At 36.7% G+C, this 16,059-nt stretch overlaps 2 protein-coding genes across 2 annotated transcripts; both read left to right on the top strand.

Annotated features, from left to right (window-relative positions):
• Positions 1 to 5,138: 5,138 nt before the first annotated feature.
• On the top strand, positions 5,139 to 5,964 carry LOC140773229 (uncharacterized mitochondrial protein AtMg00860-like). The gene is made up of 2 exons (XM_073115709.1): positions 5,139 to 5,294; positions 5,575 to 5,964. The coding sequence occupies exons 1-2, from the start codon at positions 5,139 to 5,141 to the stop codon at positions 5,962 to 5,964; spliced, it is 546 nt and encodes a 181-aa protein (XP_072971810.1).
• Positions 5,965 to 13,645: 7,681 nt separating this feature from the next.
• Positions 13,646 to 14,197, top strand: LOC140774774 (auxin-responsive protein SAUR50-like). The gene has a single exon (XM_073117884.1). It carries the CDS (start codon positions 13,727 to 13,729, stop codon positions 14,024 to 14,026), a length of 300 nt encoding a protein of 99 aa, XP_072973985.1. The 5' UTR covers positions 13,646 to 13,726; the 3' UTR covers positions 14,027 to 14,197.
• Positions 14,198 to 16,059: the final 1,862 nt, after the last annotated feature.

Here is a 16,059-nt window from a genome sequence, read left to right as displayed (position 1 = left end):
ATCATCAGAACTGTCGAGATGCGATGACCGACTAGCGGCAGAAGAGGATGGTTTGAGAGGAGACGTCTGGTCGTGAGCTTGACTCCGCTTCTGAGTAATCCGATCCAATGGTTTCTGCGAAGTAAGAGAAGGTTCCGAAGCATCTACTCGCACCCCACTCTGAGTGCACAAATTGGTAAGAAAAATGCCAAAAGGTAATCCCTCACGAGGTGCTTCTTTCTGTGCAGCTGAGAGAATCTAATCATAGATCACTGCAGCTAAGTCAATAGAGACTCCCGATAACATGGCATGAAGAAGAAATGCACGATCTAGACTAATGCTGGAATGTCGAGTCTTGGGGGTGACATTGTACAGACAAAAGAGGTGAAGTATGCGAGCCACAGATGTCAGCCTTGCATGCGGCATCATGTTACCTTTCCAACGTTCCCCTTTGATCAGGACTGTACCGGCATAGTCATTTATATCAGGGAGTGGAGCAGACGTCGGATACTGAAACTCACCATCAGGCAGACTCAGTTCAGCACGAATAACATCGGAATCCAGGTATATAGATACACCACGAACAGTAGAACGTATACAGTGATCGAAAATTGTGGCATTACTAAAGAATTCACGAACAACTTCCACATAAGCAGTCCCGCTCATCCGACACACTGATAACCATCCTCGTTCAGTAAAGATCTGTTCAATCCCCAACTTAGAAAAATCAGATATAACCACGGGTCTTTCACAGATAACAGTACGGGTGCCAAAATTATGCTTGTAACGACCCGCAGCCATTGTTGAAGAAAACTTGGGAGCCGAGGATGGCGAGGAAGGCGGCCTTGGTTTCTTGGTCACCGTCGTTTTCTTAGGCATTCTTGAAAAGAAAACACATTTCAATATTCAATACATGCCGAAAGCAACCAAAAAATAGCAAGAAATCCAAAAAAAATGGTAGAAACCATAAAGCCCCAAAAAGAAAAACATCTTGCACTTGAAAAACGCTAAGATATCACGTTCAATCTCACAAGAACCATCAAGAGTTTAACATTAACGTGATCAAAAGTTGAGAACGCACAAATCACTCAAGATCAAGCATGTTTATTGAAAAAACAAAAACTAAGAAAATAATGGATGATCATACCGTGCAAATGTGGGGAGAAACTCAAAATTTTGGTTGAAAGACACTAGATCCGGAGGAGATCTACCCCCAAAAAGGATTTGAAGTGAAAAATTCGATGAAAAACACCAAGATCTTGAAGATTTGAGAAGGGGAAAATGAAGAGTTTTTAGGGTTTGGAGAATGGAAGATGAAACCCTTGGGTTCGGACGCAATATTTAAAAAACCTACGCGTGCGTTCGAACGCACCAGTCCGCACGTTCGAATGCCTTTTTTATTTTTTTTAACTAAAAACAAGTTAAAAATCTTTTTGGAGATGCACTTCTAGAATTCCAAAATATATTCAAGACATAGAATATGACAATCAAATGAAATAAGTCATACAAGATCAATGAAATCATCAAAAGCATATTATAATCAATTCGAATGCATCACTCAAAATTACATTAATCTTGATTGATCATAACGATATGCATATGCAAGATGAGCATAGATAACATGAACAAATCTTCTTAAACAAACCTTCCTATATAAACAATGATGCAACACAGTAGTCAAACCGACTTAGTATAGAAATTTTGCACTTTTCCGCTTATTCTCCATAACACAACAGGAATTTTTCCTGTATATTTTTTTTAACTGAAACATATATGTGCAATGATGGCTTTCACACATGAGTAGGTAGCCCTTTTCTTGTAGTACAAATCAAACGATGTGCAAGAAGAAATTCACATATATCATTTTTTTTTTAAAATTTGCAAATAATGTACTGAGTCAAACTGGACTCGAAACAAGACGGCTTTCACACTAACTCATTGTAGCCCTTTTCATTGATCTTTTATAAAAATATATTTGATAACTAAGCATGAGGTCAAACTGTGCAAATCAAAGTTAATAGAGAGCTATTTAAAAAAATATATTCATGATATCATGCTCACACAAGAATACACATACGTTATGAGGCATTAAAAATTTATTATTATAGAAGTCGAGGGAGTGACAAAATCAAAAATTGAAACAATATACTACAAGATGACAAAATTGACTATAATAACTCATAATCAAAAGAAAAATCATATTTTTATGTCAAGAGTATATTATTGAATCTAGGAGTGCATCAATTTTTATTTTTTTATTTTTTTTTATATGACAAAAACTCTCGACAAAACTGAAAATAAAACTAAAGAAAATTTCAGAGTAAAAGAGAACCTAAAAAAAACGAAAGAAACTCGCAAACTAAAAAGAACACAAATCCCAATAAAATCAGTCCAAAGCACAAATCCCTAAAGAAGTACGAAGATACTCAAATCTCTGTAAATCCAAAGGTTTTGTAAACAAGTCACCCAACTGTTTCTCCGTCTCAACATGTTCTTGTGCTATTGTTTTGTCTTCAACTAAATCGCGTATAAAATGATGTCGGATATCAATATGTTTTGTATGCGAGTGTTGAATAGGATTTTTTGATATATTAATAGCACTCATGTTGTCACAATAAAGCACCATAGTATCTTGTTCAATGCCATAATCCTTGACCATCTGTTTCATCCATAGTAATTGAGAACAATAACTTCCTACTGCAATGTACTCGGCCTCCGCAGTAGATAAAGAAATCGAGTTTTGTTTCTTACTGTGCCAAGCAACCAGATTGTTTCCAACATAAAAACATCCAAGCTCTTGGAGCTTGTTTTAGCCCGTAAAGAGCCTTTTTCAATTTAAAAACATGAGAAGGAAATTTTTGATCTTCGAAACCCTTAGGTTGTTCCACATAAACATCTTCATTCAGGATACCATTTAAGAAAGCACTTTTAACATCCATTTGAAACAATTTAAATTTTAAATGACAAGCAATAGCAAGCAGTATACGAATAGACTCTAATCTAGCAACAAGAGCAAATGTCTCATCAAAATCTATACCCTCAACCTGAGTGTATCCTTGTGCTACTAGTCTGGCTTTATTTCGAACTATATTGCCATGTTCATCACTTTTATTTTTGTAAATCCATTTTGTTCCAATAACGTTCACATTCTTAGGTCTAGGAACTAAATACCAAACATCATTCTTAGAAAATTGCTCTAATTCCTCATGCATAACATTTACCCAAGAATCGTCTAACAATGCTTCCTTCACATTTTTAGGTTTAAAAGAAGATGTATAACAAGTAAATGATACCTCACTTTGGATTTGTCGTCTTGTCTTAATTGGTCCATTCACGTCTCCGATCACTTGTGACAGTGGATGATTTGATTTCACTCTAGCAAATGGTTTTGGTACATTGCAGTCATTTTTGTTCATTTCAACTTTGTCCTCGTCCTCATTCTCAATTTCCAGATCAAGCTCCTTTCTTATTTCTTCGTAAAATGTATCTGCAGAAACAGAAATAGAAGTAGCTTTAGTTAAGTCAGTTGAGGATTCATCTATCATAACATTAGCAGATTCCATAATAGTAGAAGTTGAAAAACCCCTAGACACACGTATGTATCTAACCTCTAGGCAATGATATTTCTCGTTCGCTTAAGTAAAAGTCAAAAGAAATATTAAAAACGAAAGTAGAGATGAACGCTAAGATTTTAACGTGGAAAACCCAAACGGGAAAAAAAACAACGGATCCAAACTCGGATCAAAACCAATCACTATGATAGTAGTAGTTACAAGACTGACTCACAAAACAACCCGTCGATCCAAACGACTTTGTTCCTCTCAGTCTTGATCGCTAGAACCCACGATTCACTGCTTCTTGTGATTGAAGTCCAATCTCAGTAGCCCTCGAGATTGATCTTTCGTCTAGATAGCCCTTAAGACGAAAGATTAAGATTTGTAGATGCGAAGGGCCTTGTTTGTTTAAGAACCGATGTAGCCTCCAAAAAGTCTCCTTGAATAATCTTCTTCAACTCTCCTAGGTTAGGGCAACACTATCCTTATATATGATCTCCAAGATAGAGCCAAATCCAAGTCATAATCGTACTCACGAAAATCCAATAAATTGTAAACTTCATAGGTGCGTTCGAACGCGGCCCGAGTGCGTTCGAACGGCCTAACTTATGTATCTAACCTCTAGGCAATGATATTTCTCGTTCGCTTAAGTAAAAGTCGGAAGAAATATTAAAAATGAAAGTAGAGATAAACGCCAAGATTTTAACGTGGAAAACCTAAACGGAAAAAAACCACGGATCCAAACTCGGATCAAAACCAATCACTATGATAGTAGCAGTTACAAGACTGACTCACAAAACAACCCGTCGATCCAAACAACTTTGTTTCTCTCAGTCTTGATTGCTAGAACCCACGATTCACTGCTTCTTTTGATTGAAGTCCAATCTCAGTAGCCCTCGAGATTGATCTTTCGTCTAGATCGCCCTTAAGACGATCTCAGTAGCCCTCGTTCGAACGCGCTTGTGAACGCGACTCTCTGTCTGTGTGAACGCAGTGCCCGCGTTCGAACGAGCTTGTTAACGCGGCTTTCTGTCTGTGTGAACGCAGTACCCGCATTCGAACGCGCTTGTGAACGCGGCTCTCTGTCTGTGTGAACGCAGATTTCGCGTTCGAACGCGTTTGTGAACGCGGTGAGAACGCGACGGCTTTTCTCTAATGATCGTGCAATTCTTCACACCAGTGATATTCTAGACTTGTGTAAAGCTCATATACATGAAAAAATACACTTAGAATATTTTGTACAAAATTGCCAACAATTAAAAAACCTAACATCACCTTCAAGCACAATGGTAGACGGGTCCAATTGGATAGAGAATGTCCACATCAGGGCGCCACTTTTAACCTCTCTTAGGGTTGCCTAGCGACAATGATGATATTTTTATGATGTAGTTGGCCCCTACTAAACCATCTAAGATGCATATAATGAGTACTCCAACCGATTTGTAGAGTTTGTTACAGGAGTATTCGGCTCTTTTTGAAGAGCTGAATGGATTGCCGCCAAGACAAGATGCAGATCACTGCATTAAGATCATACCCGAAGTAGAGCCAGCGAATGTGAGACCTTACAGGTATCCTCACGTACAAAAGGAGGACATTACACGAATGATGAAGAAAATTCTCACACAAGGGATTATACAGCCTAGCCACAACGCATATTCTTCCCTCATTTTATTGGAGCAGAAGAAGGATGGTAGTTGTAGATTCTATTCCGACTATAGGGCATTGAAATCAATTTTCGTCAAGGATCGGTATCCTATTATGGTAATTGAGGAGCTACTTGATGAGTTAGTAGGGCTACATGTTTCAGCAAGCGCTCGACTTATGCGCAAACTACCATCAGATTCGAGTACACCTAGCTGACGTGAATAAGACTGCCTTCTAGACTCATGATGGTCACTATGAGTTTTGAGTTATGCCCTTCGGCCTAATAAACACTCCAGCAACATTCCAAGGCTTGATGAATGATGTTTTCCGACCTTTCCTCCGACGATATGTACTTGTCTTTTTTGATGACGTATTAGTTTATAGCAAAACTTAATAGGATCATTTACAACACTTGAAGGAGGTCTTGAATCTATTGCGGCAACATGAGTTGAAGGTCAAGCTATCCAAGTGTATATGGAGAGAGCAACAGGTGGAGTACCTTAGGCATATTATATTAGCTCAAGGCATTGCAGCCGACCCAAGGAAGATAGCTTGCATGCTAGAGTGGCCAATGCCAAAGAACCTCAAGGAGCTACGAGGATTTTGGGGTTTGACAAGATACTACAGGCGATTTGTAGTGGGTTATGGGAAGATTGCTACCCCATTGAGCATGTTGTTGAAGAAGGACAGCATCATCTGGAGTGAGAAGGCCACAGTAGCCTTTAAAGCCTTCAAGACCGCTGTGAGTGCAGCTCTCGTACTAGCATTGCTCGACTTCACTAAGTAGTTTGCGATGAAGTGTGATGCTTCAGAGGTTGGCATAGGAACAGTGTTATTGTAGGAGGGATGACCTATTGCTTATCTTAGCAAGGCATTATCTGATAGCTCAAGGCATTTGTCGATATATGAGCATGATATGTTAGCGATTTTGCGTGCGATCACCAAATGGCAACCTTATCTCATTAGTTGACGCCTTTTGATCCGGACGGACCAATAGAGCTTACCTTACTTTTTGAAACAACCAGTACATACACCCGCGCAGCAAATATTAATATCTAAACTCATCAGATATGACTATAAAATGCTGTACAAGAAGTGGACAAAAAATAGGGCCGTCGATGCCCTATCGCGCAACCCAGAATCAATGGAGTTTGTGGCATACTCCACACCTATTTTTCCTTTTTTTAGAGGTGTTGAGACTAGTAGGTATTGCTCACCCTACATATGCAGCAAAGTTACAAGAAGTGAAGATGGATCAAGGCAGCATGAAGAGAGAGATGGATTGCTGATTTTTCGGGGTCTCTTACTTGTACCCATCGATACCGAGCTTCAATGATAATTATTGGAGTATTTCCATGACACTCCTATAACTGTGCATGAAGGAGTGTTGAGAGTATACAAGAGGTTGTCCCAAAGTTGCACTTGGCAAGGGATGAAAGCTGAAGTGAGGCGCTATATCAATGAATGCCAAATTTATCAACACGCCAAAATTGAAGCCATGAACTAGCTGGACTACTCCAACCTCTTGCTATTCCAAAGCAGATTTAGGAGGACATATCTATAGATTTCATTGAAAGACTTCCATAAGTTAAAGGATATTTAGTACTACTGGTGGTCGTTGATCATCTTAGTAAATATATTCACTTTTTAACTTTCGCACGCACCTTTTTAGCAAAGAGGGTTGTTGAAATTTTTATTCAGGATATTGCTAAATTGTATGGGATGCCACGCACGATTGTATCCGACAAAGATCATACCTTTATCGGGAAATTTTGGTCAAAATTTTTTAGATTGCAGAGTACATAGTTGACATTCAGTTTGGCCTACCATTGACATACCAATGGTCAGACAGAGGTTGTCAATCGTGGGTTGGAGCAATATTTAAGATGTTCTGTAGCGGAGAAGCCGAAAGAGTGGTTGAGGTATCTTCCATGGGTGAAGTGGTCCTATAACACTACATATCATCATTTCATTGGGATGACACTTTTTGAGAAGGTGTATGGAGGGATAGCACTGGTGTTGTAAACATATAATAGAGTGGCGATAGCATATCGATCAGAAGTGGACTTAGAGTTGATCGATAGAGATGAGACATTGAAGAGATTAAGGGAGCATCTCATAGCTACTCAAAACCTCATGAAACTAGTTTATGATTGAGGACATCATGAGCAAGAGTTTGCTATGGGTGGTTTGGTTTATGTACAAGCACAACCTTATCGACACATTATCATAAGGCTCGTAAAAACCAAAAGCTATCATTTCAGTATTTTGGACCCTATAGGGTCACGGCGAGAGTTGGCCCTGTTGCATATTTATTATACTTACCTGAGGGGATACGAGTTTATTCGGTGTTCCATGTATTAGTTTTGAAGGCAAAGATTGGACTTAATATCATTGTGGGGACTAACTTGCTTGAGCCAGTTGTAGAACAAGAGATTAATAATCCAGTTCGGATCTTGGCCAAGCTTAGGCAACGACATGACGGGCGCTTAGAGATAGAGGTTCTGGTTGAGTGGATGGGTCGACCTTGTGACGAGGCAACATGGGAGTTGAAGGATGACTTGATGGATCATTTTTTTTTCACTTTGCATCTTGAGGACAAGGTGAGGGAAGAGTGGTAGATTATTGTGATTCTTGATTTAGGTACATAGTGAAACCGCTTCAATTTGTAGGAAAATAAAATAGTTTCTAGTAGGTACGTTCGAATGCAAATGGAATGCATTTGAATGCGGTTGTTCGAACACTTGATTTGTGTTCGCACATATAGATGACGCATTTTAGCCGTTCGAATGCCTAATCTAGCTTTCACACATATAGGAATGCATTTTGGTCGTTCGAACGCAATCGGGGGTGTGTTCGAATGCACAACAAAAAAGTTGAGTTATAATAGAACTTGTTTGTGGTTAAGTTGAGTTGTAATAGGATTTTTTTAAGGTTTTGGATGTTTGGCTAGCCTCTATATATGTGGAAGAGTAGCCTCTATTAACTATTGAATATTAGATTTAGTTTTCATTTAGGCTTGAGCCATCTTCTCCCTCCTCCTTCCTACCCCTTGGTATCCAACCCAAGTTCTCATCTTTGACCGAGGTTAATCCTCAGTCGCTTCTCTCTCCTCTCTTTAGTAACCAATTATACTTGGAAGCTCCCTTCTCCCCTCTCATCTAGTTACAAGCACTAATCCATCCACCATACAAACCCTAACCACATATCTCACGTCCATCCCATTATCTCTTGACCTTTGGTCACTATTTCATATGTAACTTCGTTCTACTCATTCGATCATTGTGATTCTGTTGTGTTGCTTTCCTAGCTCATAGAGAAACAAAATATCTAAATCTTAGAGCAATCCAACAGTTAAATCAATGTCAGTTACCTTTGCAAGTTCTATATTGATTTTTGTCTAGATTATCAATTTGGATTGAAACTCATCTTCACCAAAAGTGACCGTAACACTTGAGATAACTCGAATAAATCTAATGATGATTCTGAGAAAGAATAAGAAAACTATGTGGCCTTTAGCAATCTCTTTATTATCTATTGACAAATATTTTGATTACTATAGGATAAATGAGCAAGACTAGAATAAATCTGATAATGGAGATGACTTGGAGTTACAAAAAAACTACAATGAGCTATATCAAGAATAGTACAAATAGGGGTTGCAAATTTTGAACTCTTAACACAGTTCAAAAGCACTGAATTTGAAAGAATTCAAATTGATGAGAAGCTCAAAGAATAGCTTGGTGAATGGTCTTATAGAGTTGCTGAATGAGCTCGAAGAAAAAAAATCAAGGAAGATGAAAATGGATGGGAAGGTTTGTTAAAAGAAATAACCTTTTGAAAGGAAAAAAAGAAGTAAACATGATGAGAATTTGTAGGTTTCATAAAGAGAAAAAAAAATGATGTCAAAGTGTGAAGCTCCAAAGAGAATTAAGATAAAATTATCAAGTAGTACAATGAATAACCTATGTGGTGAAATTTCAAGAAAGTAAAAGATAAATTCTAATCACATACTACGCAATGAGGTATGAGAAATTTTATTCCTACTTATTTTTGTTGTAGCATAGTAGGACATGTTAGACTTCATTGTACATACATTTATTAATATAGTGAGAATAAATTGTAGGGTAGAATACATTTTATCCCCCATACTTATACCCAAAATCACTTTATCTCTTTTTAATTTAAAAAGTCTCACACTAGTCTCTATACCTATAACTAACTATTAAATTTTCTATCCAAATTAATAGGGCGCAACCAAAGGACCAAAATATCTCGTCAAGTTTTTAGGCAAAATCGATGGGGTTTTGATCTAGTTTTTTCTATTTGGGCAACTTCATTTTCTTCTCTAACTAGGGTTTTTTAAATTGGGAAGAAGGCAATGGAAGAGGCCATGTGTGAGAAAGAAAGCAAAAAAAGAAAATTGAGTGTTAAAGATCGTAGAAAGGCTTTTATAAAAGGGGAGCGACATTTCTATCTATATAAAATTAGAAAAGGAGGGAAATGAGCCCGCCATTTAATTTTTAAAATTATTTAGGCACGCTACGTAAATTTAAAAAGAAAATATAATGGTATCACTTTAGTTATAAGTATAGAGACTTGTTTGAGACTTTTTAAAATACATTGGGGTAAAATAATTTTTGAGCATAAGTATAAGGGGTAAAATATATGTAACCCCAAGAAATGATTGGGCGTAAGTACCATGATTTAGAAAAAATGATGTTAAATGTTATGCTAAACCCATAATCTAAAAGTTTTATATTTTGAAATATGGTACCTAGATAGTTGATGTTATAGGCATATGCTTACGATATATCTTTGTTTTCTATTTTAGAATATTATGAAGGGGAATTGTGACCTTTGGAGATGGAAACTTAACTAGAATGGTTGGATAAAGAACTATGAACACCCCTCAGATTCTCATGTTAGAAAATGAGTTATGATAGCAATTTTAAAGTTAAATTCACTAAAAATAATTGTGTAATCTTAGATAATTTTGGGAAAACTATGATTTGTGGATCTAGGACTTCTGATAACTACTATGGAGTTGGTGTGTATTGAACTGAAATGTAATAATGTTACTTCAGAGGATACTGATCTTTGACACTACAGATTTGGACAATACGGATTTGTAAAAATTGTCTAAACATGACGTAGTAAGGGGCACACTTAAGTTGAAAGAGAGGAAAAACTTGGTGGTCCCTGTCAGATAAGAAAGCAAGTTACAGCATTACATAAAAGAATTAGTACTTTTTCTACTAATCGTGTACTTCAACACTTTGGTATGGATCTAATGGGACCCACAAAACTAAAAGTATTGGAGGAAAAGTATATCTTTTCTTAATAGTTGATGACTTTTCAAGATTTTCATGGATTATTTTTTTTTTGCGTGAGAAATCTGATATATTTGAAGTTTTCAAATCCTTATGCTTGAGGTTACAAAATGAAAAATTGATTAATTATGTGAGAATTCAATATGATAATTTTCTGCACCTGTAATATCTACACAAATCGGTTTAGATGAATGAAATAACAAAATTGAACAAGAAATGACTCGTGTCACATTACATGCAAAAAAGGTCATTCAAAAGGTTTGGGTCGAAGTAGTCAACACTCAAAATGTATGAGCTGAAGTAGTGAACATTGTTGTTCATGTGAGAAACCTAGTCTATCTTAGATCGAGTGCTAAGCAAACAACTTTTGAATTGTGAAAAGTTAAGAAACCTAATTTGAAATATTTTTAAGTTTCTGGGACCAATGTTTAATTCTTTATTATAATGAATATTTCACTAAATTTAACTCCAATAGTAATTAATGCAATTTTTTGTTTTTCTAATACATGTAGATCTTATAAATTATTCAAACTTATTGCATCTATTATGGGGGAAAAGAATGAAAAAATAAAAATTTGGATAGTAAAAGCACACAAGATGACAAGAGTAAAACTATAACTCTAGAACCCTCTATAAGAGTCAAGCTAAATTACCCGTTGACACAAGTGATTAAAGATGTGACAAAACTCATAAAAATAAGACAAGAAATATAGAATGAGGTAACTTTTAATGTTATACATCCATAATAGATCGTAAAAATATTAAAGAATGGCTTGATAATTCATAGGTGAATGCGATGCATGAAGAACTTGAATAATTTGGTAGGAATGATGTTTCACCTTTTGTACTTAGACCTAAATATGTGAATATAGTTGAAAGAAATAAAATTTCAAGAATAAGATTGATGAGAATGGAGTGACCAATTTTGATCATCTTATATTCAAAATATTTCAAATGGATATTAAAAGTGACTTTTAAAATATTACTTTGAATGAAAAGGTGTTTATTGAACAACCTAAGCAGCTATTTGGTTGAAAGGTTTTTTTTAAACGTTACATTAATAGATATAATATCTAATCCAAAAAATATTATTTGGTTTGATGCACCAAATCTGAAAAATAATATTTCAAAAAATTGACTTGACTTAGATGTAGTCTTTTAGCATCTAATTGGATCAAATAGATGCCGAAAAATTGTCTAGCCATCATATGACTCATGTTTCTCCTCTCATTTCGATCTCAACTTAACCCCGACCCATCTCCCTCCTCTCATTTTGATTCCAACCCAACCTTAACCATCTCTATCCTCTCATCTCTTCCATTTTTCTCTAATTCAATACTTATTTATTAAATATTTCATTATAAAATATAACCAATAAAATATGTGTTTAATAAATACATTATTATAAAATACAATCAACTAAATAAGCCATTTGTTTATCTAGATACAACATCTAGAGAAATATGTATCTCTTAATATATATGTATTTCGACCCCTAAGAATTTTAAAGATCCACATTTTCCTACACTTGTACAATTTTAAGTAGGCTAATTTGTATTGGTTGATACAAGCTCCACGAGCTTGATAGGAAATGTGGATTAAATTTTTTGGTATAATCAAAATTCACTCGATTGGTAGCGGATAAAACGCTATTAATCATTAAGGAAAATGAAAATTTTACCCTAGCACATATTTAAATAGATAACATTATCTTTGGGGCTAATATTTTGACTTAGCCATTAACTTTACTATACTCTCATGCAAAGTCAATTTGAAATGATTATGATTGGTGAATCAAAATTCTTCCTAGGATTATAAATTTTTCAAATGGAGAAAGAGATTTTTTATCTCTCAATCCAAGTATGCTAAGAATCATGATAAAAGCTAGATTAGATTTGGCAAAGTATGTTTGGACTCCAACGATTACTAGTACAAAATTGAGGAAGGACACATCTGGGAAAAGTGTAGGACTAAACACTTTTTTGAAGTGTGATAACTTATTCTACTTAACTGCAAAACACCTAACATTACTTTTAGCTTAAGCATTTGTATTATATACCAATATGATACTAAGAAAACTCATTTATATGCTACAAAATTTATCATAAAATATATAGTGGAATAATAGATTCTTATTAGATCTCAGATATCCCGGTGATAGAAAATGTACGTTAAGTGACTGTTTGTACGTGGAAAATAACTTGATTTCATGGCACAATAAGAAATATAATTATATTTCATTGACAACCAAAGATAGAGAAGATATAGCTGCGAGTAAATGTTACACACAACTTCTATGGATGAAGCAAAAGATTACTATAGAATTGATCAAGATATGACGATCTTAAACATATCACGGAATCATGTTCAACATTCTCATAACAAAATTATTGATATAAGAAACTATTTTATATGAGAATTAGTTGAAGATAAAGTGATAAATTTAAAAGACACACAGACAGCGGTAATTCGGTGATCTTTTCACAAAATCCTTAGATGTTAAAAGAGTTGAATACCTTAGAATATCTTTAGGTTTTTGTGCCATTGACTGATTTTGTGTGGTGGGTTTGACTTAGTATCATGTCTTGTTGAGTTTTGATTTTGAAACTAGCTATGTCTCTTTTTTTCTTTTTTCTAGCAGTGTTTTTCTGTACCTGTGAAGCTTTCTTTTCTTTGCTTTAATAAAAAAGAAAATGACAGTGTTTCTTTTCTTCTAATTTAATCATTTTGAGAATAAATTGCAGAGCTAGTAAGTACCCTAGTACTCGGTACGACAAAGGCTAAAGAGCTCCTTGTATCTAGTCAGATAAATGAGAGGTCCCACCCTAAGCAATTGGCGACGGTGCCTCGAGCTACCCACGTTGCTTGCCGGAGAGAATGCTGGTTTTACATAATTACATCGCATACTATTCGACCACATTTAGTTGGCGAGTCCCTCTCATCGGGGGCAAGCGCATGTGAACTCCAAACAACGCGAAGTACAATTTCGTTCAGTTTGGAGATATCTGGTGGTCCAGTTTGTCCTTCCACCTTGTGCCCCACAAACACATGCCAATGTCCCTGTTTCTCTACGGATAAACGATATATAAAACCTCGTCGGCTCATCCAACTCCCTACCAATCTTCGTGATTTTCTTTCTACTTTCCCACATTAATACCTTCTACATCTATTAAGTAAGGCCGTTCAATAGAGCAACAGCTCATCCTCAAATTAAGAATGGCAGTTTTGCTACAGAGCAAGCTCTTCCAATCTGCAGGCCTGAAGCAGGTCCTGAAGCGTTGCTCGAGCCTTGGTAGGAAACAGAATGGCTTGGACGTGCCAAAAGGCCACTTTGCCGTCTATGTTGGGGAGAATAGGAACAGATTTGTTGTTCCAATCTCCTATCTTGCCCAGCCGGAGTTCCGGTCCCTTCTCCGATGTGCCGAGGAAGAGTTCGGCTTTGATCACAACATGGGTCTCTCTATCCCATGCGAGGAGGAGGCATTCCTCTCTCTCACTTCTTCCCTGAGAGTCTAGAACGTACATAGGAGTTCTTCTATTGTTGTACGGTTCACAGAAACCCATAAGAACTGTTGGCTGTTATACTTGTATATAAGAGTGGCGCGTTTGGCGCGCGCCTGAAAAAATTGCTTGTTTATGAAAAAATAGAGAGGACTCGTTTCTCAAGATTCTATGAACCATCTCTGTTTTTCTTTCCATATTTTTGCAATTGTTATATATATATATATATAGAATTGATTACTTGGAATACATGATTTTAAATTTGTCACACAAGCAAATTTAAATTTATCAGTAATGACTGCCTCCTTTAATCTCATTATTCTGGAGATAGAAACCAGAATCAAGCCTTTTCCGTATAGATCATTTTATGCCCATTAGAGCATTACAGATTCAATTAAATAAAGTGTGAAAAGACAATTACAAGAAGCTATGGATTCAACTGAGATTGAAACCAATCAATAAAATATGAAGCAGTCATGAGAAACTTAGTGATCAGCCATCAATCTCCACGACAATGTGTTAAAATTTTGCTTGCTAAACACCGACAATAGGTTTCTAAACCTTAATAACTATCTGTTAAAAATTGGCTCAAATTCAGTTTTCAGCATATTCAGCATTATATCAGCATTTCTGTGCCACGCGTTCGAACGCGCCCTGAGGGCGTTTGAACGCGGGCTCAGACAAAGAGCAATCTGTGAAGCAGGCATTCGAACGACCCTAGTCGCGTTCGAACGCGAGCCAACCCGAGAGCAGCTGTTTCTGCAGGCGTTCGAACGGCGCCCTCCCGCGTTCGAACGCCCCTTGAGTTTTGCTGTATTAACATTGGGTGCGTTCGAACGCGCCCCGAGGGCGTTCGAACGCGACTCTGAAAATCCCCAAATATGAACCTAACTATAAATACTAAAGTAGGTTTTTTAGGGTTGGTAGTTGGAAGAACATTAATGAGGGTTGAGCCACCATTGTATTGAGAGTGATTAGAGTTGTTAAACTCTTTGTAAGTGAGGGATTTGCATAGTAAAGAGGATTGCTCCGCCCGTGGACGTAGGCACATTGCCGAACCACGTAAATCTTGTCTCTCTCTCTCTCTATTGTCTCCATTGTTGTCTTTATTGGTGCTTCATATATTAGGGTGTTAATCCGTGATTAGAACTTGCTTAGGGCTTTTCTAACACCATTAACATCCTTATTGGAGTTTTTCAAGCTTTGCATTGTGTTCTCCTTCACCCATTTGGTAGATTTGCACAACAAATTGGTATCCGAGCTATTGGTTTCAAACCTAGGCTATTGAAGTTGGGAATAGTGAGGATTTGAAGAAATTTTAGCAAAATGGGGGAATCATCCAAATCGGGCAAACTTATCTCAAATGCAAAGTTTGAAGTTGCGAAGTTTGATGGCACCAACAACTTTGGAATGTGGCAATGTGAAGTTATGGATGTGTTGTTCCAACAAGAATTAGACATCACCTTGGAGGAGAAGCCCGAAGATATCTCCGAAAAGGATTGGGAGAAAATGAACCGGCAAGCTTGTAGTTCCTTTCGGCTTTGTTTAGCAAAGAACCAAAAGTATTTTGTAATGAGGGAGAATTCGGCAAAAGGCTTGTGGAAGAAACTGGAGGACAAATACATGACCAAGAGCATTGAGAACCGGCACTACTTGAAGAAGAAGTTTTTCAGATTTCAATACAAGATGGGAACGCTGATGGCGGAGCATTTGAATGCCTTCAACAAGTTGCTTGCGGACTTACAAAACTTGGATGTTGAAATTTCGGATGAGGACAAGGCATTAGTATTATTGAATTCCTTGTCGGACACTTATGACTACCTTACTACTACCCTACTGTATGAAAAAGATTCAATCCATTATGAAGATGTTGCAAATGCATTGATCAACAATGAGTACCGGAAATTGGACAAGCAAGCTACTCATGACTTATCTTTAGATGCATTGATGGTGAGGGGTAGATCTGAAAATAGAAAATTTGGGAAGAGAGGCAAATCCTTCTCAAAGTCAAGGGGTGCATCCTCAGATAGGAAGTCAATTGCCAAAGA

Source organism: Typha angustifolia, chromosome 2 (assembly GCF_048772165.1).
Source record: "Typha angustifolia cultivar Huaian chromosome 2, ASM4877216v1, whole genome shotgun sequence".
NCBI classification, from domain to species: Eukaryota; Viridiplantae; Streptophyta; class Magnoliopsida; order Poales; family Typhaceae; genus Typha; species Typha angustifolia.
The sequence above is the reverse complement of the archived record's forward strand: the minus strand, read 5'-3'. Positions and strand labels throughout refer to the sequence as shown.